We start from the raw sequence: 24,847 nt of genomic DNA, 5'->3' as shown, positions 1-24,847 counted from the left end.
ATATGCTCATTGTTTTTAGAACGGTTGGTAAATAAGGCCCAATGAATTTCGTTTCTGCAGTGTCTAACTTAATGTAATGCCATATTTTGCCAGTAGATGGCGGTATGTAACACCATATCGTGAACCGGCCGCATTAACGAGGGTTTATTTACTTTGTGTGCTGTCCTATGTGCTCATCCAGGATTACCTGTTGCCAAAATTTAGATTACATTTATAAATTTTAAAAAAATTGCATTAACAAGCAAATTTTCCAGTTATCCTACTGTCTTTATTATTAAATTATGGCCATATCAGAAAGACCAGTTTAACTGTGCTACATTACACTGAAAGGGTTTGTTTACAAATATGAAAATGTCAATTAGTCTTATATGAGCCAAATACTACCCATGGAGAGTTTAATTCTTCTACGGGCCACATGGTTACAGGATCTCAGGTTCCACTTGGAATTCCATTCGTTGTCCTGATTTATTGTCTTTTGTATAATAGCAAAACTGTGATACCTGCACCCCCCCCCCCCCTCACAAAATACTTTCTCTTACTACTAATTCCAATCAACAACACAACAATTTCGGCAGAGGTCATGTGTTTACGTTGTCTTGAATAAAGCCATACATGAGGAAGACCACAAAGACTGCATCCATGCTCGTATAAATCTGTTTGTCAATCTTAACGATTCACAAATAAATTATATCATGCCAGTAGATATGTGCTCCTGTGTCATTTTGGAGTCCAGCGTTATCGTCATTAAAATCTGCTTTACGCCTTTCAACCAAGTTCAAAATACATCTGGAGCAGCCAGTTTTACGATTGTATTCATTGTGTTTGTCAGGTCTCAAGGGGATGATTTAAAACTGCACACCACAAACAGCCGTAAATGTTGCGGTGTAATCCCGAGCCCACCTACTGACGTCAACGGCGATGCCAACACAGAACCAGGAGCTCCAGTCAAGTCCCCCATCAAGTCATCTGATACTGGTGGACAGAGTGAGCAACCCGCAGCCATACAATACCACTATATATACTTTTTTAAATATATATTTTGTGTACACTTATGTCTCTCAGATGGACCGGGCCTGACAGTTCAAATCCACAGCTCACCAAGAAGTCCTCTAAGTGGAATCCCAACGCGCACAGCACCTGCAGCTGCAGTTTCGCCTATCCAGGTTAGCACAATTAAACCCCAAACTAAATTGCAAAAAAAAAATAAAAATAATCTTACCCAATTTGATCTGTTTTATTTCTCAGAGGCAGTCGAACATAAAGCCGCTGTCCAAGTTGTTGGAAAAAAGAATCAATCATGGAGACTTTGTTCGTCCTCACGGTACATAACAAATAATCCTAATTAGTTTTTAATGTGTTGTTATTGTAATTATTATTCTCAGTATTTGGACAGCCACAAATATTAGCTTAAACACAAATCAGAGGTGGCGGCTAGTCTCCTGGCAACACTAAAAGGTCAGGTGTATTTTGGTGTCAAGTACAAAAAAGATTTCCAATCTTTAGGAAGGTAGCTTTATGTTGTTTTTTTTTGTTCCAGGGAGCAAATGCGGTTACTTATCTTGTATGATCATATTACATGTTGCTACTTCCGTCTGCATAACCTCAGGCATACAACAACTCACTCCATATTGTCTTTAGAGCCGACCTGATGTTTACTATATACTGATTTTCCCCTCTTGTCTGATAAACTGTCAAATAAATAATCAGTGTAATTTCTACGACCTCCGATTCTGCAGGTAAATTTTCAGGCGGAAGAGAAGAGACAAAAAGCAACATCCTGATGAGGAAGAGTCCATCTCTAGAGTCAATATTCAAAAGTCCTGCTTCTCTGAGAAGCCGTGCATCATCTTTTACCTGCAACCAGGCCAACAGTATGTTCAGGTGAGTTGTCAAATATTCCCACCATGTAATCTTGGTAGAATAAAAATGAGAAATTGAGATTTATAGGAAATTTAAGTGTCTAGTCCAATGCACTAAATGTCAACACAACCCGGTGGAAAAAAAAAGCAACAAACTGATGAATAACTAGTTTTCAAAACAGAGGCTAATAAAAACTGTCCAAATATTTAAAAATGAAATATTGAAATCAAATATTTAAAAATAAAATTGCTTTTAAAAAATGAATGGTATTAAAAATTGCTAACAATAGCTCTATTTTAATTTGAAATTTTGGAATTGACATTCGATGCACAATTTGTCTTCGCGGGCCATCTAAAAGGATGTGGCGGGCCGTATCTGACCCCCGGGCCTTGACTTTGACACCTGTGCTGTACCTGATAACATTTAAGGACCATATTGTGTCCAAGTTTTGAAAACCCCTATGTCACAATGAGCCTGCTTACTGACTTCAACTTTGCCATCCCCGACTCTCGACACACCCTCAATTCCATAATCAGACTGTTGACATCGATAACCCGTCTCAACCGATCCCATATTTCCCAATTGATTCATTAAGAGAATATTAAAACCTCCTGCAGTGTTTTCCCTCGGACAATCATTGGCAGCGAAGTGTTGTTATTGTACGTCCTTATTAAGCCCTTCCAAACAGCAGCGTGTTATTATGACTCTTTTTGGTATGGTCCTCCAGGATGATTACGCAACTAATATACATTGGTGATGAATGTGTCCACATGTGACTGGAAAAATTTTTTCAATGCTAAGCGACGTCTAAAAGAGACTAATGAATTTAACAGTCAAGTGGCGCAACACCATTTTGAGATCAACGACCGGGCGTCGTGGTCTTCCCATGGCTCCGGCTGCAACACAAACACCGCCGAGATGACCTTGGGAACAATATTCGTGTCGTCGGAAAGCGCAGTTCATGTAGCGTTGTTTATTTATTTATTTATTTTACACCAAAGCATGCAGCCCATTCATTTGGAGGGAGCATTAACGTCAAGGCTGTAATCTAATGACAATATTTGCATTTATACATTTAACTCAAATAGACTTATCTGTTTTATCGCACCATCTGTGTGTCTCTCACTGTGCACTTGTGGTTTGTGTTTCCCTCGTGACGGTGTGGAAAGTACGGACCCCTTGGCTGCACTCGCGCGGGAGTATGGGGGATCTAAGAGGAACGCTCTACTGAAGTGGTGCCAGAAGAAAACACAAGGCTATCCGGTAGGGATCACAGGCTAAAGATCTTTCTCACGTCCGAGTTGAGCCCTGTTGGGGTCAGATCGTGCTTTTCAGCGCATTGCTGTTAATTACGTTTGTTTGCTGTTCTTCCCCCGAAGGATTGAAGTTTGTTTGTCCGATTTATCGTATTAATTTGTTTCACGCATCTAAAACCTGGCAGTAGTCTAAGTCTGTCTGTCTATATACATATAATTTAATGTCTTTTTTATTTAAATATAATATAATAAAAAATATACATATATATACATATAATTTAATATGAATTTTCTTTTTTTTAAAATACATATAATTTAATATTCTTTTTCTTTTTTAATGTAATATAAGAAAAAATATTAGCCAAAGTCTAAGTCTGTCTATATACATATAATTTAATATTATTTTTCTTTTTTATTTAAATATAATATAATAAAATATATATATATATAATTTAATATGAATTTTCTTTTTTTTAAAATACATATAATTTAATATTCTTTTTCTTTTTTAATGTAATATAAGAAAAAATATTAGCCAAAGTCTAAGTCTGTCTACATATAATTTAATATTATTTTTCTTTTTTATTTAAATATAATGTAAAAAAATATACATATATACATATAGTTTAATATTAATTTTCTCTTTTAAAATATATAATTTAATATTATTTTTCTTTTTTAATAGAATAAAAAATACACATATATACATATAATTTGATATGATTTTTCTTTTCTTTTTTAAATATAATTTTTTATGTCTTCACGTTGCGCAAAGCAGACACTTCAAAAGTATTTGACAAAAGTGCGTTCCATATTTTACAAACACATTTTTCCTTTTCTACCAAAAACGTTATTTCAATGTGACCTCCATGAGCCAACATCTACAATACAATCGTGACAAGACAGGTGATAACTACCAACTACAAATCCAGCCTGCCAGGGAATAAATATTATTAATAGGAGACATTTGCCTCCTCTAAAGTTTGATAGTCACACTGTGTGTGTGTGTGCTTGTTGATAAAACACAGAATCCTGCGTGATGACAACATGTTGCCTAATAAGGTTGACCAGCAAGCACATGCCTGATAAGATGCTGGACCATTAGACGGACATTCACGCAAATGTCCGCCATGAAACATGAGACAGCTCATAACATGGAATTTAATTTGATTTTGGGATAGAGGCAAATAAATTCAATCAGTTTAAAGCAGCTGTCTCGGAAGGCAGCGTTGATGCTTGATGTTCACAGCAAATTCAAGCTTCTAAAACAAGTGATTAAAAGATTTTGTGAAGTCGCAGCTGTTCTGATGTCCTCACACGGCCTCATTCTTTGAATTCTCTTGTTCAAGACTTTTTTTTCTGAAGTATGAAGCATAATCTAAGATTGGATTTTATCTGTTTTACTCTCACGCTAATCTCTTCCCTCCAGAGGCGCTTGTTGTTTCAAATGAGCTTGCCATCCGCCATCTTGGATTCTATCCCTGATAACCACACCAACTTTCACACCGATTGTAACAATCTTATACTTGGAGGACATTATATGAATTCCTGTTTCCTCTAAATTTGTTTTCCTAATCTAGCCAGGATTAAGGAAATTGAAGCAAAATTGAAAGACAGCAAAAATGTTATTTAGGTCAAGTACAGAATCTCAGATATTCCATCTGTTTGCCCCAAGCAAGGATGTCCATGCTCATGTTTATACAATACACGTTTTACAAAAAAAAAAAAAAAAAAATTCTAGGTGAACTGCAAAATAGCAAAGGTAACAGATTGAAGTTACCTGGATACGAGTGACTGCTGTCACCTTTTTGAGCAGAGGTAAAAGGTCAGCGTCTGATGTCACTTCAGGTCCGATACATCTCGCGAAAGGTTAGGTTGTTACAGTCGAGTCACCAATTATAGTTAGTCTACTCACAAAGTGACACTGATCAGCGTGTAAAAGACAAGCAGAAGTAAAATCCGTGTTGCTTTGTCACGGCCATTTTGGACGCTGATAAAGGTCAGTGCAGTTATCGTTCACAGAAACTCTTCCTGGCTCCAAACTTTGATGAACTAGTATTTAAATCAATAAAATATTTATTCTTAATTTATGGAAAGGTCCAGTTAAGTTTGACAGCAATACGATTTATCGATTATGTTTTAAAAAAAAATACATGAGAAGAGGACTATGAAAAAAGCTTATTTAATTGTAATTGCATTATGAAGGGGGCGGGGTCAAACTATAGTTCATCTGGCGACCTAACAAGAGGTCAGTCAAGTTTTCCATCAGGCACAAGCCTAATTCTAAAATGCAACAGGAAGCGCGAGTTATTGTTAGCAGGTAGTTGTTCAGGTACAAAGCAAATTTGTGTGATTATATCTGTATACAAATCTGGATGTCACACACATACCTGAATCAATAATGGAGCAGGAGACATGAGTGTGTGTGTGTTGTGTCATCATCACAAGAGCACAGTGGAGCTTGTGAACTGATTGTGTCCTATCATCTTACATGGGGCTGTGCAAACACACATGCTTATTTACCGCAAGTGTTTGAGAGTGAAAAAAAAAAATGGTGAAAGGAGAGACAATAAGCCTACGTGCTTTAAATCATGTATTGTGGGTTGAGCCTCAGGTGAATTTATGCCTGTGTGTGTGTGTGTGTGTGTGTGTGTGCACATGCATGCGCGTGCACTGATCGATGAGTGAGGACCTTTTAAAAAGGTTCAGATTGACTCGACCCTAAGGGAGACAAGAACATTGGGGGGGGGCACTCGTGGGAAATTACAGTCCAAAAGAGGTTGTTGGCACCTTGGGAATAAAGTTGAGTTGAATTAATTATTATTAAAAAAAAAAAGTGTTTAATTATCAATTCCAGCAACGCCACTCGCAAATCAATTAAATAGATGACCATCTTTTTTGTGCTCTGAGATTTTTCACTGCCCCTCCCCCCCAGGGCCTCCCCAAGGAAAAAAAATCCTAGCTCTGCCACTGGTCTCCAAGACATTGTTACTAAATGTGATGTTTGTGGTTTGCTTACTGGAATCCATATTTGTCTCCTGTATATTTACCAGCTACTTTGATGTCCTATTTTAGACTGCAGACGTTTATAAAATGTTTTCTCATTAACCGTAGAAGCCAAACAAAAATAAAAGCCTTATTTGTTTAAGATGGGAACAATGAGCAAAGGCTCGAAGCGTTGGGCTCAGCTGGGTCTGTCGGAGCAACAGTTCATCCGGCCCTGTCTGGGAAACACGTTTTTCTCTCTCACAAACAAAAAAAACAAAAAAAAAAAAACATAGAAAGACAGGAACGGACCCCCATGAGTGGAAGGAATGGAGGTCAGACACTGAATGAGAAAACAAAGTGTAAATTCTGCTCATTTGTTATACCGATTACATTCCCTCAAGAGGGTTGGGGGGGTCAAAGGTCATGTACAAAAGCACCTTAACAGAAGTCAGGAAGCAGGTTCTTATCTAGCCAACAACTAGGTGACATTTTCCATTCCAACCCTGACCCTTTGCTTCCGAAGTCCTGCTCCTGCCGCTCCAGGAATGCACGAACAGCCGTTTGGGTCTTTGGTGTAAACCCGGCAAAAATAATTTTGCATCACCGTTAAATAAAAGCTAATGACCAGAAGTCGGTCCGAGTTCAACAAGAGCATAGTATCGTCAACACCTCTTGATGTGCTGACTCCGTATTGAAACGACTCCAAGCTTCTGTCAAATAATCCCATTAAAACAATAGCAGGAAATGATGTGCTGCGTGATTCAAGGAAAATTGGGTTATTTGATGAGCGGATAAATGGCCATAAAAAAAAAAGAGTTTGCTGTGGGGCTCCCCAGGATGGGCGTGGTTTTGGCAGACAGGAGCTCCTTTGAATGGATCGTAAAAAGAAAATCCAGGTCTACTAAAATGTGATCAGGTGATGCAACTCTCACATGTGCTGGAAGGGAGTCAAATTTTGTGACCTTCCATTTCTGTCAATTTTTTTTTTTCCTCCTGGTCGCTGTTGTGCTCATGGTGGTGAGGTAAAGTGATTGCCTGACAAGAAATATACTGAGCTCATCAGTCACACAAAGCTCTCAGGCTGATATCTCTCCTGCTTTCATCCAGTTATCATTTTTTCTATTGTCCCAAAAATCAAGTTCTGTTCTTCATCATGTCCAAATCTTCCCTCTCTCTCCTGAGCCTGCCCCAAAAAAAAAAACATGGCTCTGCCTTTTGTGCCAAGCTAGACACTTCCTGTCGCTTGATGCTGTGTTTGCTTTTGTGAGCCGCTCTTGCTTTTTTAGCATGCATGCCTCACTCCCGCCGAAACCGGGCAACCACTGGCCCCTATTAGCCCCGCCCACTCCGAACCATCATTTCAGACCTGATGCACATCCACGTGCGGCCCTCTCCTTATTTGTTTGTCATGATCTATCTTTGTCTCGGAGCGTCTGCATTCTGACTAACATTTAATCACTGCACGCGTGCGGATTATGTGTCTCACACACACACACACACACACACACATGGCTACTTATAATGCAGCAGGAAGGGCTAGTTAGGGAATGAGGGCTGACATGACTGCACACATTTGCCCCTTAGACTTGGACGCTGTGATTGATGGATGGTTTAGGGGCACAGCAACCTCATTTAATTTGAATAATATTGCACATTGATATGAAATGAGTGTTCTGTTCTTGTTAGCTTTTAATAATTACAAGTAAATTCCTGGATTGATTTCTTCAATTTGAATGATGTAAATCCATCATGACATCATATCACCAAAGATCCTGAAGTCATCTTGTGTGTAAAATAAGGAAGTCATGCTATTCGTTAATTAGCGCAGATGCTTCCAGCAGGCTAAGGCTAACCGGGATATTAGAATTGGAACTTTATGGTGAAGCTCAGGTTTTGTGGTCCGAAAGTTAAGATTTTGTTTTTGCATTAGTTTCCCCGGGACCTGAGGAGCTATGTAGTTTTGGTGTCCAATCAGGTAAGCTAATTGCATTGGCCTGCAGTCACTGCTTTGGATCAATCGACTGATTAGATATTTGGAATGAAAAATCAGCTGGACTCTGCTCCTTGAGGCACAGATTGATGACCGGGCGGTTTGAAGCGTTAGTAAACAAACGTCTGATCTGTCACTTGTGGTGGCGCTGTAAGGCTGATTCAAAGATGTCCACAAAACTCGACCTAGTTATTGAATAGGGCAGATAAATACAAAAATGAAAATAAGGAATATAGGTCGATGCTAATAACGCTTAAACTGCGTCACTGCTACTTCTGATGTCACTCATTAAGCCACCCCCCCCCAAATAGTCTAGTTATGATTTTCTGTTAAATTACACTTTATAAAACCATTTATTTTTACACCAATGATACAACTCGTGGTATGCAGGCGCCCTCTAGTGGCATGCCAAAGAATCACTGAATTAAATGTTCAAACTGCGCATAAAATTACAATCAATTTTATTGATACAAAGACTCTCCTGACATATTAAGACAAGAATTAAAACCAACATACGCTGGCTAGCACTGGGCTATGGAGGTAAGGGAAAATTCACACAAAGCAACAACACCCCCCCCCCCCCCCCCCCCAACGAGACACACAATAAACTATTGTTCCTCAACTGTGTTTTACAGGTTTCCTACATTTTCGACACAACGAATATGACTTTAGTGTACTTTAGAGAAATTAGAAAGCGGAACTGAAGCAAACAACAGCTTGGAGCCAGGTTGTCCCCTCATAATAATAATAAGCTGTTGTCCTTTTATAGCGATGCTCTGCGACTTGAAACATCCGCATTCAAACTGGACGTGCTGCTGTGCACATTCTGCACCCAGAAGACTCTGTTAACAAGAACCACCCCTCCAGGACAAAATAAAGACCTGCTTAAAAAAAAAATATTTAAATGTGACCTTCCTTAATCATGACTGTATATACCACGCTTCTGACCTTCTCACCTGAATGAACATGCTCCCATTCGTGCTCCTCACAGAGCGGAGATTAACAAAAGGGATCCAAGAAGATCCTGATAACATCCTGAAAAGGCATTAATGTCCGACCAAAACCTCTTATTCTAACCTCCATCTTTTGTTTTTGGACAGAATATTGACGTAACCAACTTCAGCAGCAGTTGGAGTGATGGTTTGGCTTTTTGCGCCCTTCTGCACACATATTTGCCCGCCCACATCCCCTACCAGGAACTCATCAGTCAAGATAAGGTACCAAACTCCGGGAAAACACAGAAACACGCTTTACAATACAGCATATTGCGCAATATTGTTTGGATTTAAATCCAAGATCTCGTGTAGCTCACGAGGTCTTACACTCATAAGCGAACAAATCAGTTATGTATACACTTAATGTCCTTAATGTCACAAGGGTTGCTTGTGGCTCTTTCTGATTTTTTTTTCCATAAATTAATTAAATACCGTATTTTCCGGACTATAAGTCGCTCCGGAGTATAAGTCGCACCAGCCATAAAATGCCCCAAAAAGTGAAAAAAACATATATAAGTCGCTCCGGAGTATAAGTCGCATTTTGGGGGGCAATTTATTCGACAAAATCCCACACCAAAAACAGTCATGAACGAGCAACAACAGGCTAAACAATAGCAACAACAGGCTAAACGATAGGTATGCTAACGTGACAAATACAAACAAAGAACTGAGAACGGGCCTGACGTAACATATAGAGTGATTAAGGACAACTATTACATGAATAACATGTTTATAAAACCATCGGTGTCACTCCAATTCATTAAATAGCAACAACAGGCTAAACGATAGGTATGCTAACGTGACAAATACAAACAAAGAGCTGAGAACGAGCCAAATAATAATAAATAATAATAATAAATATAAGAGGAGCAAAAATAGAGCAAGTGTACATACAGCAGACAGTGGACTTGGATATGGTGCTTTAAAGTTTTAATTGCTTTATTTGATGTTTTCTCTATTTTTTATGTTTTGAATATGTTCAAGATAAAGATATAAAAGCATGTGAAGTGATCAACTATACTAAAAATAACATGGGAAGTGGTCAACTATACTTGTAAGTAAGTGATGTCTTAATGCTCAAGTAAAAATTTGTGAAATAAAACATATATAAGTCGCTCCTGAGTATAAGTCGCCCCCCCACCCAAACTATGAAAAAAAAGCGCGACTTATAGTCCGGAAATTACGGTAAACCCCGAGGGTATCTACTGTACAATCTCACAATTCAGCAATCATATCTGAGGAACGTTTGTTTTTGTTCCCACTGTTAAACGATGCTACATACTTTCTTGATAAAGTTAGCTACAGTATTTTTTTTTTTAAAAGTTTGAAGGGATCCAAAGATTGTCGCTCGTCACATGGTCGGAGCAGCTTGCCGCGTTAAAACAAAAAAGTCGGTACTTTTTCATCCTAAGTGACGAATGAGTCGGGCGCGTTACATTAAGTTGATGACAGAGACACGGCGCTGCCACCGTGCTGAATAATTCAATAGACGGGAGTTGACTTTAATAACTCTTGCTGAGTGACTTCACCCTCGGGGCCCAAACAGCCAAGCAGCTCTTTCCAGTGTAATCCGTCCTTCCACTAATCCCATTACGGCCCCTCTCGCCCTTTATCATCAGATGTTTTTACCCAAGATTGTAATCGATGGCCTGGAGTTTTAGGTAGGAAACAAGGAAAGGTGCTCTTTTCCAGCCATGACTAGATGAGAATTGATTTAATAATATTGATAGTGGAGTAGTTTATCATCCAAAACGGTGCGGGCAGTTTGAAGGCGAACATGATGAGTTCAGGTGCTAGCTCGGTTCTGTTTATGGTAAATTGGGGAGAGAGGGCAGGACACTTTCAAAATGGTGCTTGGGATTACAATATGGGACAAAAATGACTTGTTACATTGCTTTTTAAAGAAAATCTGGTTTCAAATTTTTATACTGTCAAGTTTAGCCCTGATGTGACCTTTTCAACTAAGATAAAAAAATATCTATTAAAGAATCTACTAAAAATGTATCCAGTTTTGTGTGTGCATTTTTGCAAGACAATATGTGGTGTAGAAATGTGACTGTAATTAATTTTACCTTTAGATCCGGAATCTGACGCTGGCTTTTCAGGCCGCAGAGAGTATTGGCATCAAAACTTCCCTGGTGAGTAGAAATAGCACAAGACAGTTTTATTTAATAGGTTTAAAAATAATGAAAAACAGTCAAATGGACTATATTTCCTTTCTAATGGAATAACAAGTTATTTTTGACCTTTTTGTTTTTAAGAGTCAAAATGTTCGACCAAGCATATCCCTACTCAGTAGTAGTATATAAAATAAATTTCCCAAAAGAGTTTATGGTATTAAACATTAACTGGACTTCCTCTTGCTATGTCATCATCCTCCTGATATCTTCCGCAACAACCTTGAATTTTTCCACCAAACAGTTTAGTCTGACTTCCTTCAAACCGTCCTTATCTGTCTTATCGGGACTACGGGAGTCGGCCCTTTGCGTATCTTTGACAGCAGAAAAATGTCTGAAATGTCTGAAATGTAAATCTTTGCATTCAATGTTTATTTAGCTACTTTCATAGGAAGTGCGCATGTTGAAGAGAAGGACGGGTGTTGTGATTTAAACAGTACATAAATCAGTGCAACAGCTCATTTATTTTGTATCTGCAAAAAAGCCAGAAAGACCCCCACGAGGACTGCGTAATGTGAAAGAATGTTCCATCTTGACCACAGTAAAAAAAATAAAATGCTACAAAGATTGGAAATGTTCATCTTTTCACTTTAAAAGGGAACACGGGAGGCTGCGATTAAATTTAAACTGGATTTCAAATCAATTTTTCTTATAGGAAATGTTCCAGACAGTTGCGATTTGATGAAATCCATCAACTGTTATTAAATCATATTTTTTACTTGTATAAAAAAAATACAACTTTATTTAAATATTTCACTTTGGATCTATCATGACACTGCATTTATTTGCTCTGGGCAGAACATCGAGGAGCTGATGCAGACAGACAGGCCCGACTGGCAGAGCGTCATGCAGTACGTCTCTCAGATCTACAAGTACTTTGAGACCTGATCGGCACGATATTCACCTTACTGGCAAATTTCGATTCCTGCCTGGTGCTGGACACTCGAGCCAATGTGTTTAAAAAGTGTTATGATTAAAAAAAAAAAAAATCTTTTCTACATCAAGTCACTCAGCTTAGCTAACCTATTGTGAGCAATAAAAAAAAAAAACACTGTGGCAGCATTTAATATTTAAAATGTGTGTTAATTCCAAGACATTATTTATGTACGTGCATCTTGAGGCGTAATTGTGGACCAACATTTTCTATTTGAAGCTGTTGCATTAATAAAGGAATGTCAATTTTGATGCATTATTGACGTTTATTTAAAGCAGGCTGTCTCGAGGGTAAAGAGGGCTGAAATTGGTTCAGCTGATTGTCCCAGAAATCAGATATTTTAATGATTGACGGCTTTTTTATCAACAAGTCGTTAGGGAAAGTGCACTTTTGGTCACTGTTGCTCATTTGCACGAGGAGATCGTCACGTCATGGGAGTAGAAACGTGTCGTGCGCGTGTGTTTGGATTCGCTTTGATTCCGTGCGTAATTACGCACGGCTGACTGGTGGCAGTGCATTTCGGGATTCCTCTTATCGTGATTGCGTTTACACTTAAGATCGTGTCACTGTCGCGTGGGTGAGAGCGAGAGGGAGGGGCGTGGCTTGTATGAAAATGTCAGCATTCGCCGTCCTGCTCCTCCTCGACTTGAAAAGTGCTGTCAGGGAGGAAAGTTGCGCCACACTCGTGGAAAGTCTTCAGTGGCGTGGACGCGACCACAAACGATGCAAAGCTTTGCAAAGGTAAGAAAAGCAAAAAACGATTGCATGAAAAAATCGCAGCTGCAGCATTTGATGTTTATGCTTCTTTTTTCGTCTTCTTTCCAGATGGCCACTTTAGCAGCTTGTGGACTATTCCTGGATCCCGAACTAGAGACTGTAGACTTGTAGGGAGCTCCTCGTCTCAGAAGAATGAATGACGAAGGAATAAAGACGTTTTACATTATCATTGAAGTGGTCATTGCTCTGTTCTCCATCTCCGGCAACGTTTTGGTTTGCTGGGCTGTGACCATTAATACCACACTGAAGAACGCCACCAACTATTTTTTGGTGTCTTTGGCCGTGGCGGACATCCTGGTGGGCTGCCTGGCAATTCCTTTCGCTATTATTATCAGCATCGGCATCCGACTGGACTTTTATGGCTGTCTCTTCATGGCCTGTTTCGTTCTGGTTCTCACCCAGAGCTCCATCTTCAGTCTACTCGCCATCGCTATTGATAGATACCTGGCTGTTAAAATCCCTCTCAGGTGAGCATACGTCATATTGAGGAGGGGAGGGGGAGGGGGGGGGGGGGCTCCATTCTTGTTGCTGCTATTTTATGCAATATTAATAATATAGAAAACTAATAAGCATTAATGAGGAATTAAATGTTGGTATGTGTTAAATAATCTAACATATTGTGTAAATAAATATTTGAGCATTAATTGCGTTTGACCTAGTTTCACAACTTTATCTATAAAGTTCGGAATTTATTCTTTCCTCCATCCTGGGTGATGGGAATCTGGAGGCTGCGTGCAAACAACTTTTTGTTGTGCTAACTAATAATATTGCAATAAATGGTAGTAATATACATGGTAAAATTGTTAGCCCCCTAAATAAAAGCTGTGTTTCTGCCTGCTACTAATATTAAATCAATGGACTGGCAAACACGACTATCTGCATCTTAAAAATGGAATTGTGTTTGTGCAAGGCTTGGCTGCCTTTTTGCGTTGAACCTCATTTTCTGTTACTTCTCCAAAAAGTGAAAGTGTGAAATGTGTGTCTACAGTGTATGCAATATGCTATTACAAGAAGTTGCTTGAATCAACACCCTTGAGCAAACATTTAAATAAATTTTAAAAAAAGCGCTGGTCTGCTAATAAGATGAATTTGCAAAAAAAAAAATAGCTCTAAAGCTGTTTATGAGCATTTCTGCCCCTTCTTTTCAAGAGATGGGTGTGGTCAGTGATCATTAACAAGTTATTTGAGCAAAAAGATTATTACACCTATAAATGTCAATGTCAACATCGTTAGCTAAATAGCATCGAATAAAGCTTTGAACTTAGCTAGACATTCTACAAGTGAATAAATAAAATGTAAATACATTTTTAAAAACCTGCCAACCAAGGAAAATGAAACATTGTGATTATTCACAGATATATTGAGTTATGTTGCATTTAGTTGCACTCACTTGTGTACAAATCAAATTAAAAACAGTTGACATAATCACAAATTTGCATACATGAACTCATCAAAGATGCGTGAATGAACAAAGGAGATGTTTTTTTTCTGCTTGTTTTAAAGCAAGTTCACTGTGCCCTCCCGTGGGGCTTTTAGAGATGCGCTGTCATTTCCATTAGCGTCAAACGTTGGCAAGAAAGGACATTTTCATGCGTCAGGAGGAAAGTCAAATAGCGCCAACTTTGCGGCTCAGCAAATGTGTCCATGTGGCCTTGGAAATTGAAAACAAACCATTACCACCAAGATATTTGAGCTTTGGTTTGTTTGAACATCTCAAAGTTATACACTATATTAAAAATCATTTCAGTTTTTCCCTGAAACTTCTTTTATGATAGTTAGCATTCAAATAAAATTGTCAGAAAAAGAAGAATTATTCCCATTTGCTATCAGAGCCGCCCTGCAAACAAGCAATTATGTCTTAAAAGTAGCAACAACCTTGGACTATAAACATTTTTCCCGTAAATGATTGACAGCTCTTCCATTGAGGGACTCCGCTCAAAATCAGGAGACCCAATTAGCCGTTAAACAGAATTGAAAACTCAAACGGGACAAACTTGCTTTTCAAAATACTGGACGGCAAGGACGCAATTTTTTTAAGATCACATCAAAACAGATAATCACAAAAATATTCTGTTGTATGACCAGCAACAGGTTAACCCGTTAGTTAATTGCATCTTTTTTGGCAGCTAATCAAGATCTAATCTAGACAGAAAACTATTCACACTCATGTTTACACAATCCCTGGGTGTGGAGTGAAGCCACTCTGCATGCATCAAAGTCAGACAAGCCAACTACGACATCATCAATGACTCACAAGTCCGGGTTGCTAAATTCCGAGAAATTGACCGTTGAAATTTTCCATGGGGAAAAGAGGAATTTGCAATAAAAAAATGGCTAGTTGGCTAATTAACTAGAAATTTATATATATGGAAAATATATGATTGCATAATCCTGGTAAATAAATTTAACTACACCTTGATTTTACCTCAATTTCCGTTACCGGAAATTGTCAACCCCACTCACAACAGCTCCGTATAATAGCCGCGACATGACGTTAGCGGTCTCTAAAAAGGGCTCCCGCCCTCGCCACATGCCCACTAATAAGATCAGCCTGGCTCAAATTACCGAATGATACTGTGATGCCTCCGTGTCACACGCACACAAACATGTTTGGTGCATGTGTGAGCGCATTCCGGAACTATTTGGGATCCGGATTTGCTTTTAGATAAAGTGTTTTTACAGATGCTTATAGTGGAAGCAAACGGGCCAGGCCAGATGTTTTCAGGCTCCTGGGACAGGCAACACGCACGCACTAGACGATTTCCTTGGGGGCCCCTTCTTCCCGTTTTGCATCACGTACGAAAAAAACCACGCCGCTGGTCTGTATTGTTATTTTGTCTAAACAATATATTAGAGCAGCTGACCTCACATTTTATTTCAGTATTAGACTTGATGTTGGGTTGGTTTATTTATAGTGCCTATGCATATTTAATTTTGTTGGAGACAAATGGTGCAGCAACACAGGTAGACAAACAATAGGAAAAATATTCACAGGGTTATATTATCATTCTTTGAGAGAAATTAGAGATTACTGATTTTGAAATATTCCACAGTTTATGAGGAAAATATGGGATTGTAAATTCTGTAATCCTAATTGTGTTTATATTTAGCGTGTAGAAGCTCAAGTGAAACAAAATGAAGATTACAGCGTGTGTGTGAGAGGCCTGGCAGCGCTTCCTGGCCTCAGGGTGTGGACGTACGAGGCCGCAATAAAAACTGAAAACACAACAAAGATGGATGCCAGCGAAGTGCCGTCATGCCACGACTAATCCTGCCACCGACGGACACGACTGGCTGGCCACTCCCTTGTGAAGGCGGGGGCGGAGGGTTAGCCGAGCTTGACCAAGTGGGGCAGAAGATAGAGAAGAACAGGTGGCATGCAAGCTTCTGAGGCAAACGTGGTGCATAATTCATGCCCTTGGGGGCTGCATGCACTCCTGGCTGGTGGAGGTGGGGGGGAGGGGGTGTTGCCGGCCACACGGCCGAGCTCACACGCCACACTGGTCCCAGAAGTCCCAAATGGGCTCATTTGCAGCTATTAGGAAGCTCAGATGGGCTAATAATTGACAAACACTCAAATCAGGCACTTTTTTGTCATCATCATACCTGATGTTTGTGAAATATGCGGCCCAATATATTTAAAATAACATTTACATTCAGCCATAAGTGCTGATAATTTGGGAGCGGATGTCAACGTGATTTTGTGGAGGATTGCTGGCGCTACGTGTGTGTCAGCATGTGTGTGTGTCATTAAGCACACGGCAGCCTGACGTCACGTCAGGAAACAGCCTGCGGGAGGGATGCTGCCGACCGGGACGTGCTCCTGCTGAGCGCTGCTAATCTACTTTATTAGCCGCTTTTGTTTGGACATGCGAAGAGCCTTGCTCCTTGGCGACATGAATAAAAAAAAAAAGGGTGACAGATGCAGAATGAAAATCGAGAAAAGTTGAAGTGAGGGTTTAGTCATTAAGCTTACGTAATTCGGGGTATGATAACACAGTGGAAGAACGTTTTTGTGGAAATTGTGTACTTTTGCAATATTGCACATCATTTTTTTCCTCGGCATGTTTACATCTGGTTTGCCAAGATGTGGTAAAACCAGGAATATTTTTATCTTACGCGAGGCATGATTTATTTCTGCGTGCGAGTTTAGTGACCTATCCCTGCCCTCTCGGAAACTGCAATGTTACTGATGGACTGGAGGAGCTTCATGGAGTCAACCTCTCGGCTTTACGGCGAGGCGCTGGAGCGAATAAATCCATTTTCGAGTGATTATCCGCTTTAGTTTACAGGTGAGCTAGAGCTTAGCCCACCTGACTTGACCGTCTTATAAGGAACGTTCAGCTTCACCCTCTCACTAGTGGACAATTTGAACCCATGTTTTTGGAATGTGAGAGGACGCCGGGGAAACTCAAACACGGGTAGAACATGCAAATGCCACACAAGGAGGCCGGAGCTGACATTTGAAACCTGAGTTTCAGAACTGAGGCGAACATGTGAACCACTTCACCACCTGCCTACGTCACGCATGTTCATCCGTATTGGTTAAGACGTTTTAAAGTTATATTCCTGAAAATACATTTTATTTAAAATAAATTGTAATTAATACATGAATTTAATTAAATTAATAAATTAAATTCCTGATTTTTTTTTAATTTAAAATACATTTTAATAATACATGAATTTAATTTAATTAATATATTAAATAAATTTATTGAATAAATTAAATTGTAATTAATACATTAACTTTATATAATTAATAAATTAAAACAATTCATTTAATAAATTAAATGTTATTAATTTAATCATTTAAACAATAATATGAAAGCAAATACAAGAGTGAGGAAGAATAAAAGTGAATTATAATTGAAGCGAGAGAATGTACGATTCAGTCCAAATATGTTTTTGTTGCTAAATGCAGGTACAAAGAGTTGATGACAGGAAAAAAAGCCAGAGAGATCATCGCTATTTTATGGATCCTGTCCTTCGTCATCGGGCTGGTCCCTTTCTTCGGTTGGAACATCAAACACTGGAGTTGCAGGAATGTCAACGCCACCACGGCGGACAACACCACGAACGGTCAACCGGAGGCGGGACCGAAAGGCGGCCATTTACTACCCCGGAGTTGCAAACTCAGATGTTTCTTTGAGAGCGTGGTGGACATGGAGTACATGGTCTACTTTAACTTCTTCGTCTGCGTCCTGCTGCCGCTCCTCATCATGCTCGGCATCTACATGAAGATCTTCACGGTGGCCAGGATGCAGCTGAGGCAGATTGAGCTCAAATGCGTCTCCAACGGCGACAACCATCATCACAGCCTATTGCAGCGGGAAATCCGCGCCGCCAAATCGCTATCCATCATCGTGGGGCTCTTCGCCATCTGCTGGCTGCCCGTCCATATCCTCAACTGCCTCACGCTCTTCTACAAAGAACTGGTCAAACCCGAAGAGGTCATGTACGTAGCCATCATTCTATCCCACGCTAACTCGGCCGTCAACCCCGTCATCTACGCTTACCGCATCCAAGACTTCCGAAACACCTTCCGTAAGATTCTGGAACGCCACGTGCTGTGTCGTAAAGAGGAGCTCTACATGAGCTCCAACGGCAGCAGGCGCACCAGAGACCAGATCCACATGACTATAGATCCTCTCCTATAGACTCGTCACTGTTTCCGCTGAATGATGTTTACACGAGCAGGGTAACACGCCTCGAGGGGCGGGGGGGGGGGGGGGGGGGGGGGGTCGAACTTCTTGTCGTTGAGGTAACACTAACTGGATGTATCAGACCGGGAACGGGTCCCAAACGTTCTAAAAATGATATCGTTCAGAGTAAGCCCTGATAAAACTGCAACAGTCCTGTTTTTTTTTATTTTATGCTGCCAAAAGGTAGTTCAAGTGTTTATTTATTACAGTAATGGAATCTTTGTGAATGTGAACATTAAAAGTTTTGGTTAATCTGGACTCGTGGACCTCAATAGGTACAACCGAAGTACTTGGTGGGGTTATTTCTCCCACTCGGAAAAGTGTTGAACGTAAAATCATTGAATTGTTATTGGTTGTGTCTTCAGCTGCTTCCTTTTGTAGGTCACCTAAGGAAATTATTTATGGAATTTGTTAAATTGGTATATTTTGGCTGGAATGACAAAATGAATTGAAGGAGATTTTACTACTTTTGGAAAATGATTCATATTCCAGACTATGTCTTCCAATATTCTACCACTTGAGTGATTTCCAGCCAAAAGTTCCCCCGACTCAACAATTACAAATCTACTTGAAGGATTTTAGGCTTAATAAATCAAACCACACCCAACGGTGAAGCTGCACTACTCTATTCTCCTTTTTTTTTTTTTTTTTTTTTTTTTTTTAACTGGGTGGTGTCAGCAGTGTTCCAACTCCAAACAATTTTTCATAGATGGAGGACCAGCGTCTGTTACATGACAAGAACGTTAGCGGTGATAAAACGACGAGGCCAAAACAAAGATGGCGCTTGCTTGTTTAATATCAATTGCTTTGGCTGATGTTCTCGTCTGACTGATCTCAAGGGCTAAATAAATATATAGGAGTGTGTCAACATTCCGATGGAGACATCTATACTGTAACTGTCGTGTTGTCTTAGTCGACTGGCGTACTGTAAATGTCATGCTATTTGTTTTTGTGACATAACCGAGATCGAAAACGATCCCCGACCTACAACAATGTTGCTTTCGTGTCTTTATTCAAATTTTGGGTGCAATCTGTATTTACTGTCAAATATTTTGTGAATAAAAGTTTATATCATGAAAGTCATTTACGTAGAGTATTTTAATAGATTAGAAAAATGGAAAATAAACATGCGGGGGTTTCAATGTTTCCCAACCAGAAAGCTAAAAATAAAAACAGATGTTTCCTCCGAAACTATTAAGAACTCTTTAAAGGTGGCCAAAAATATGTCCCCAAAAAAATGTCTTAAAGACAGAAAAAAATAAGAATTATTGGCAGCATAGTGGAAAATTGGTGGGACTCACAGTTAGGACGTCCCACTGAGCAGCGCTGTCATTTTCTCATCCGACACACTTTGCGTGGAGATCACACCCAAGGCCTCGGACAGGTACACGGCTAGAAGGTGCTTGCACTGCAACAAAAGATCACGGCACCGTCATCAGTCCTGGCCGCATCAAAAACCTGACCAAACCGTGCCATGCTGTCTCGTAATTTCCCTTTTACGCTTCTGTAGAGAAGCTACAGCGAAAACCATTTGAGTTATCTGAGCGATACGATCAGAGGTGCAGAGCAAGTGTGAACATGCGGACAGTTTACTGAAATGAGTTCAGTCATAGTTCAAGTGCACTGGGACAATTATGGCGACATTCTCGAAGCACTTAAATGCGACACAAGAAGACGCTTGGCACTAATACCGGAGCAGCACATGGGCCAAATATCCCCTGTTGCACATATTTGAACTTCTGCTTTGCCTCACAACACACGCCCAAGTGACGAGGCAATGGTTGGAAGACAGTTTGAGATCCTTACCAGCAGGCCTTCATCCCTCCGTAGAATCGTGTAAGCAAAGGTGTGACATGGGCAGTAGTGGCAGGATGTGAAACAAGTGTATAACCTCCCTGAGTCTCCTTTGACCTGCAAAAAAAAATCATGAATTTTATTAAAATGGATCCAATGGATTGATGCAACTTTATATTCAGTATTTTGGTGTATTGGCCATATTTGGATGCTCAGAGATGATTGTAGTGGGGAAACGAATCAAGCAGGGAGGGAAAAACACGTTTTATTATATCCCAGTGGTCCTCGAACTCCAGGCATGACTGAATATTATGATTAAAAATAACTCAAAAAGGGAGCTTGTAAATTGAAGTGATTATTTTTGAATGAGTATTATTATGCTGAAGTCAAAGCGGTCCAAAGACAACACATGGCTTCACTAAACATAATAGGCGGAGGAATGGTCGTCGAAAGAAAAACGCCAACTGTGAAGCTCTAAAGTTCAAGGCTTGGTCTACTGAATAATTTGGAATATGAAGAAATGTTTCAAGAAAGAAAATGTTTTAAAAAAAAAATGAAAAACAATGTAAAATATTGGTTTAAAAAAAAAATTGCCATTTATAAATTACATTTTATTACAAATATTTCATTATTTTAACACTAAATTTGGAAACTATAAAAAAGTAAGAATTTGAGAAGAGGATTATTTTTTTTCCACATATCTAAATATAGGCTGGAATTAAGTGTAATATTTTAAATTATATATTCAGGGAGGAAATATACAATCTCAACACCAATGAATAAATAAATCTGAGTAAACCCACATGCGCTTGTATATTTTGTCAATCAGACAAATGAATCAATAGTAAATAAATCAGATATTCCCAGAGGTGAGGAGGAAAAAAAAAAATCAGGGTTCTTGGGTGATGGGTCAGCGATCGACTAAGGTTACACCGGCTGACATCATCATCCGCCAAGTTATTTGGAGGCGATGAGGAAATGATGAATAATCAAACATGATGTCTAATGACCACCTGCCTTCTTCTCTCCCACTCAAATGTCTGCAGCAGACCGTAATTCAAGTCACCAAGAATGTCTCATTTCCTAAAACCCCAAGTGGGTACTAAATTATATGCTCATTGGCAAGCGCCACCAAATTTGCGCCCGTTTTTTTACCCCCTTGCAAAACGATTAGTAAATCAGGCCCAAGAACAGCTTGACATGATGATGAACACCTCCTGAGCTACTCCAGCAGGCTCCATTATTCTCCACTTCGTCTATAAATTACCTCGACCGGTGACCTACAGAGTCCCGCACACCTCGTTTATCCGACGTGACATTGCGTTGTAAATTAGACAAAAGAAACAATGACCCAGACTGAGGAGACTTGACTTAAGCAGTGTGCTAGGCAGGATGCAGCAAGAAGCTGTAAAACTAAAACCAAGCCAGGAAATGCTGGAAAAATCTCAGCAGTAGTTAAAAAACACCTCACACGTTAGGTTTTGTGTGCTGACCTCCGGCGTCGCATCACGTGGCTTTTGCCGGGGCCTCACGAAGCAAAGCTTGGCAGCTTAGGCCTTCAACTGGCAGAAGGCCAAGCTTCCTTGGGAACACACGACATCAAGTGCGGCCATTCAATCGCCGCGGAGAGAGCGGGGAGGGTTAAAGCCCGGCTAAAGCTTCAGCTTTGTCCTGGCCTGAAGAAGTGGATCTCGTGGGAACACTTGTTGGGAAGCCACGATTGGTCTTATGGGATGTTGGACGTCGCTCTGTCCACAAGAACCGCAACACAAACAGGGCTTCAAGGAAATTTCAAGCGCTTGGGGAGTCGCTACGATTCACACAGACCTTGCGATGTGCATCAACATCTTTTACATCACGAGATTCTTAAATATAGGCCACCTTCTGGAAGCGTAGTTCTAAAAACACTCGAAAGGAGAAAACTTGTGGTTTGGATCTGTGGGAGTTGCATTTCTATTGCATACAAAATCTTTGCCAAGACTCAACAATGGTTTGACCTCAAAGCAACAAAACTATGAAGTGTATAATACAATGCATTTCTGAATTTAGCAGCACTTTTATTTTAGAGTTTGTTTTAATTCAGGAACCTGAAGGCGTTTTCAGGAAATCTGGGTCACAATGACCACAACCACAGGCACGAGTAACTCTTCTCCATCATTCCACACTATGACAATCAGATTTTTTCACAGCCTAGAATTTGGGTTTGCCTAAAAAAATAAGTAAAAGTGAAATGTATTTAATCTTTTTTTTAATTATTATTTTATTATGTCATATTGCCTTCTAATATTCAACATTCCTTTTGAGAAGGTCACTGAATATTTGGAGGTAGAAAAATCTCAACAGTAAAATGTCACGCCTTATTCTATGCTGCTGAGGAACGAAGAGTGCGCATAACGGGCAAAAAGTACTCGTCGATGTGTTAACAGGAAATGACCAACATAATGAAAATGAAGTGAATCAACTTCTTTTTCAACATTTGATACAGTGCCAAGAGAGCACACACACACACACCTCACTTCTTCAGGGAGTTATATCTAAGAGGTCTTAAGTCTAAATATTTTTTTTTTTTAAATGTCAAAAAATAAATACAAATAAGGACATACAAATAAATAATGATGATGAAAACACAAATAGGCCAACAAAACTGAGTGGAATTGAGTCAAAAGCAACATGTGTGTATTTAGCAGAACTGTAATTTAAAGTTCCTCCCATTTTCTCAAAAAACCTGAAGAAGAAGTTGACGGGAAATCATGGTGGTTCCCCCCTTTTTATCATAATAAATGATCTAAAGTGTTTTTTTTTTTCCTATTTCACAGCTACAGTCTGTTTAAAAAAAATAAAAAGAACCATGGATGCAAGCAGGTGACGTACCTGGAAGGCCTTACGTCCACTGGGTGATGACAGACAAGTGACAGAACGTTGGTCAACCAGATCCAAAGCTCGGATTGCACAGGGCCCAAAAACACAATTCAACCTGAGAAGAAATCAACAGGGGGGCAATCAATAACATTATTTTTTTCCCACTTTTTTCTAAACATATAGGAAATGCATGTCATTGGAATAATTCCACTGCTGACAGCAAGTGCTATAAAAAAATGATGGTTGAATTAATCACAGTCTGCAACTGATGACGCTCTAAAATGTCTGGTCTAAAAAAGGTTATTTTCTTCAAGAAATGACTTTAGTGCCAATTTTGGGAAGACTTACTCATGAGTAAAAAAAAACAAAAACCTTGTAGTCTGGATGTGGTTCACTTCAAACCACTATAATGGAAATTTCTTGATATTAGCGTCAGCAGGACTGCGTTTCGGAGATTATTTGTCACTCTTATCATGAAATTTGGTTTCTCAATACTTTCTAGAAGAGATAAGTCACAGCTGGATGACTAACGTGAAAATTTAAAATAAAAACAACCAAAAATAATGTACATTTTCTTTAGCACTTGCTATTATCTAGGTCAGACTTTGAACAATAGGCACTAATCAAAAGCCATAATTAGTAGGAGGGGCACTTACGCAGTTAGCAAGTCATCAGGAACTGCAAAAGAAAACCACAAAAATAATCACACCACTGCTTTTCACGATTATCATCTTTATCTGATATTCTCCAACAACATTTCTATTTCTGTTCCTCTGGGACACCAATCCTCAAGTGTTCCTGAAATGATCAGGATTGTCCAAAATCAGGTGTGTTTTAACAGGTAGGCGTGGAAAACAGGTGAGGATATGATCCAGGTGAGATACCTGTGTTGCGCTATAACACAACATAGGACATAAGCACCTAGCGTAATCGTTGGCACTTTTATACAGTCTATAATTGCACTAAAAATAATTAAAGCACTATAATTTACACCATGGTGGATATATTTGACGTTTAATGAAGAGAATATGAAGCAGCAGCGCCCCCTACAGTTTTAAATATGCAAAACCACATTGTAAAACCTAAAAATTAGTGAATTCAGTAGTATTCACTTGTATGGCATTAAAATAAATATTGTCAAAAGGGAAAGTTTATTTTTATTCCTAAGGTAATTTGGGTTTAGGTATGTCAAATGAGGTTAAATAAAGCGGGAGCCAACCGGTTCGTCCGCCATTCATTCATTCATTCATTTTAAAAAAGGTAAATTAAGGTAGTGCTCTCTAAATGTATCTGTTAACTTACTTTGAGAAGTTTCCTGGTATGTTTTACGGATATTTTGTAAAAGCTGTTCTACCACCGCAGGTAGAATGGCGGGCATTTTTCCGCCAGAAATGTTTACGGAAGTCATTTCGAGTCATCCAACCAATCCAGTGCGTCCTCCTATCAAACACTTCCGCTAAGGTGATGACGTAGTCTGGATTTATACAAATGTCTACAATTAATAATTTTAGAAAA

The 24,847-nt window shown here is 39.4% G+C and overlaps 4 protein-coding genes across 7 annotated transcripts in view; 2 read left to right on the top strand and 2 right to left on the bottom strand.

Moving 5' to 3' along the window:
* timm22 (translocase of inner mitochondrial membrane 22 homolog (yeast)) overlaps nt 1-11,218 on the bottom strand; it is a 31,263-nt gene extending 20,045 nt beyond the window's left edge. The window contains exon 1 of the mRNA XM_049743710.1: nt 11,162-11,218. The gene's annotated coding sequence lies outside the window, so the exon portion shown is untranslated. The remainder of the gene's footprint in view (nt 1-11,161) is intronic.
* The window catches only part of specc1 (sperm antigen with calponin homology and coiled-coil domains 1), a 30,189-nt gene extending 17,738 nt beyond the window's left edge, over nt 1-12,451 (top strand). For all 3 annotated transcript variants that reach the window (XM_049743515.1, XM_049743514.1, XM_049743516.2), the window contains 8 exons: nt 830-984; nt 1,063-1,163; nt 1,246-1,321; nt 1,737-1,881; nt 3,030-3,123; nt 9,195-9,311; nt 11,168-11,227; nt 12,065-12,451. In XM_049743515.1, coding sequence (XP_049599472.1) covers nt 830-984; nt 1,063-1,163; nt 1,246-1,321; nt 1,737-1,881; nt 3,030-3,123; nt 9,195-9,311; nt 11,168-11,227; nt 12,065-12,154 — 838 coding nt within the window. In that variant the 3' untranslated portion in view covers nt 12,155-12,451. The remainder of the gene's footprint in view (nt 1-829; nt 985-1,062; nt 1,164-1,245; nt 1,322-1,736; nt 1,882-3,029; nt 3,124-9,194; nt 9,312-11,167; nt 11,228-12,064) is intronic.
* Nucleotides 10,817-24,770, bottom strand: zswim7 (zinc finger, SWIM-type containing 7). Of its 2 annotated transcripts, XR_007486459.2 has the most exons (7): nt 24,635-24,770; nt 23,989-24,010; nt 23,345-23,447; nt 20,486-20,590; nt 19,981-20,087; nt 11,162-11,224; nt 10,817-10,893 (listed from the first exon to the last, which is right to left on the bottom strand). XR_007486459.2 is itself a non-coding variant. In XM_049743720.2 (6 exons), exons 1-5 carry the CDS (start codon nt 24,738-24,740, stop codon nt 19,983-19,985), a joined length of 441 nt encoding a protein of 146 aa, XP_049599677.1. In that variant the 5' UTR covers nt 24,741-24,770; the 3' UTR covers nt 12,258-14,628; nt 19,981-19,982. The 2 variants fall into 2 exon arrangements, 1 of the variants encoding a protein (XP_049599677.1); XM_049743720.2 differs by lacking the exons at nt 10,817-10,893; nt 11,162-11,224 and adding an exon at nt 12,258-14,628.
* Nucleotides 13,110-18,698, top strand: adora2b (adenosine A2b receptor). Its single transcript, XM_049743679.1, has 2 exons — nt 13,110-13,444; nt 17,899-18,698. Exons 1-2 carry the CDS (start codon nt 13,110-13,112, stop codon nt 18,632-18,634), a joined length of 1,071 nt encoding a protein of 356 aa, XP_049599636.1. The 3' UTR covers nt 18,635-18,698.
* Nucleotides 24,771-24,847: the final 77 nt, after the last annotated feature.

This window comes from Syngnathus scovelli, chromosome 15 (genome assembly GCF_024217435.2).
Source record: "Syngnathus scovelli strain Florida chromosome 15, RoL_Ssco_1.2, whole genome shotgun sequence".
Lineage (NCBI taxonomy): Eukaryota > Metazoa > Chordata > Actinopteri > Syngnathiformes > Syngnathidae > Syngnathus > Syngnathus scovelli.
Note: the sequence above shows the minus strand (reverse complement) of the source record. Positions and strands in the feature narration are given on the sequence as shown.

Bases quoted from the DNA above. Each gene is read 5' to 3' on its own strand.
- zswim7 (XM_049743720.2), bottom strand. From the start codon at position 24,740: ATGACTTCCGTAAACATTTCTGGCGGAAAAATGCCCGCCATTCTACCT. The intron at 20,591-23,344 runs GTACGTCACCTG...TTTTTTTTGCAG, and splicing joins GTGGACGTAAGGCCTTCCAG to GTCAAAGGAGACTCAGGGAG. The intron at 20,088-20,485 runs GTAAGGATCTCA...CTTTTGTTGCAG, and splicing joins GGAGGGATGAAGGCCTGCTG to TGCAAGCACCTTCTAGCCGT.
- adora2b (XM_049743679.1), top strand. From the start codon at position 13,110: ATGAATGACGAAGGAATAAAGACGTTTTACATTATCATTGAAGTGGTC. The intron at 13,445-17,898 runs GTGAGCATACGT...TGCTAAATGCAG, and splicing joins GCTGTTAAAATCCCTCTCAG to GTACAAAGAGTTGATGACAG.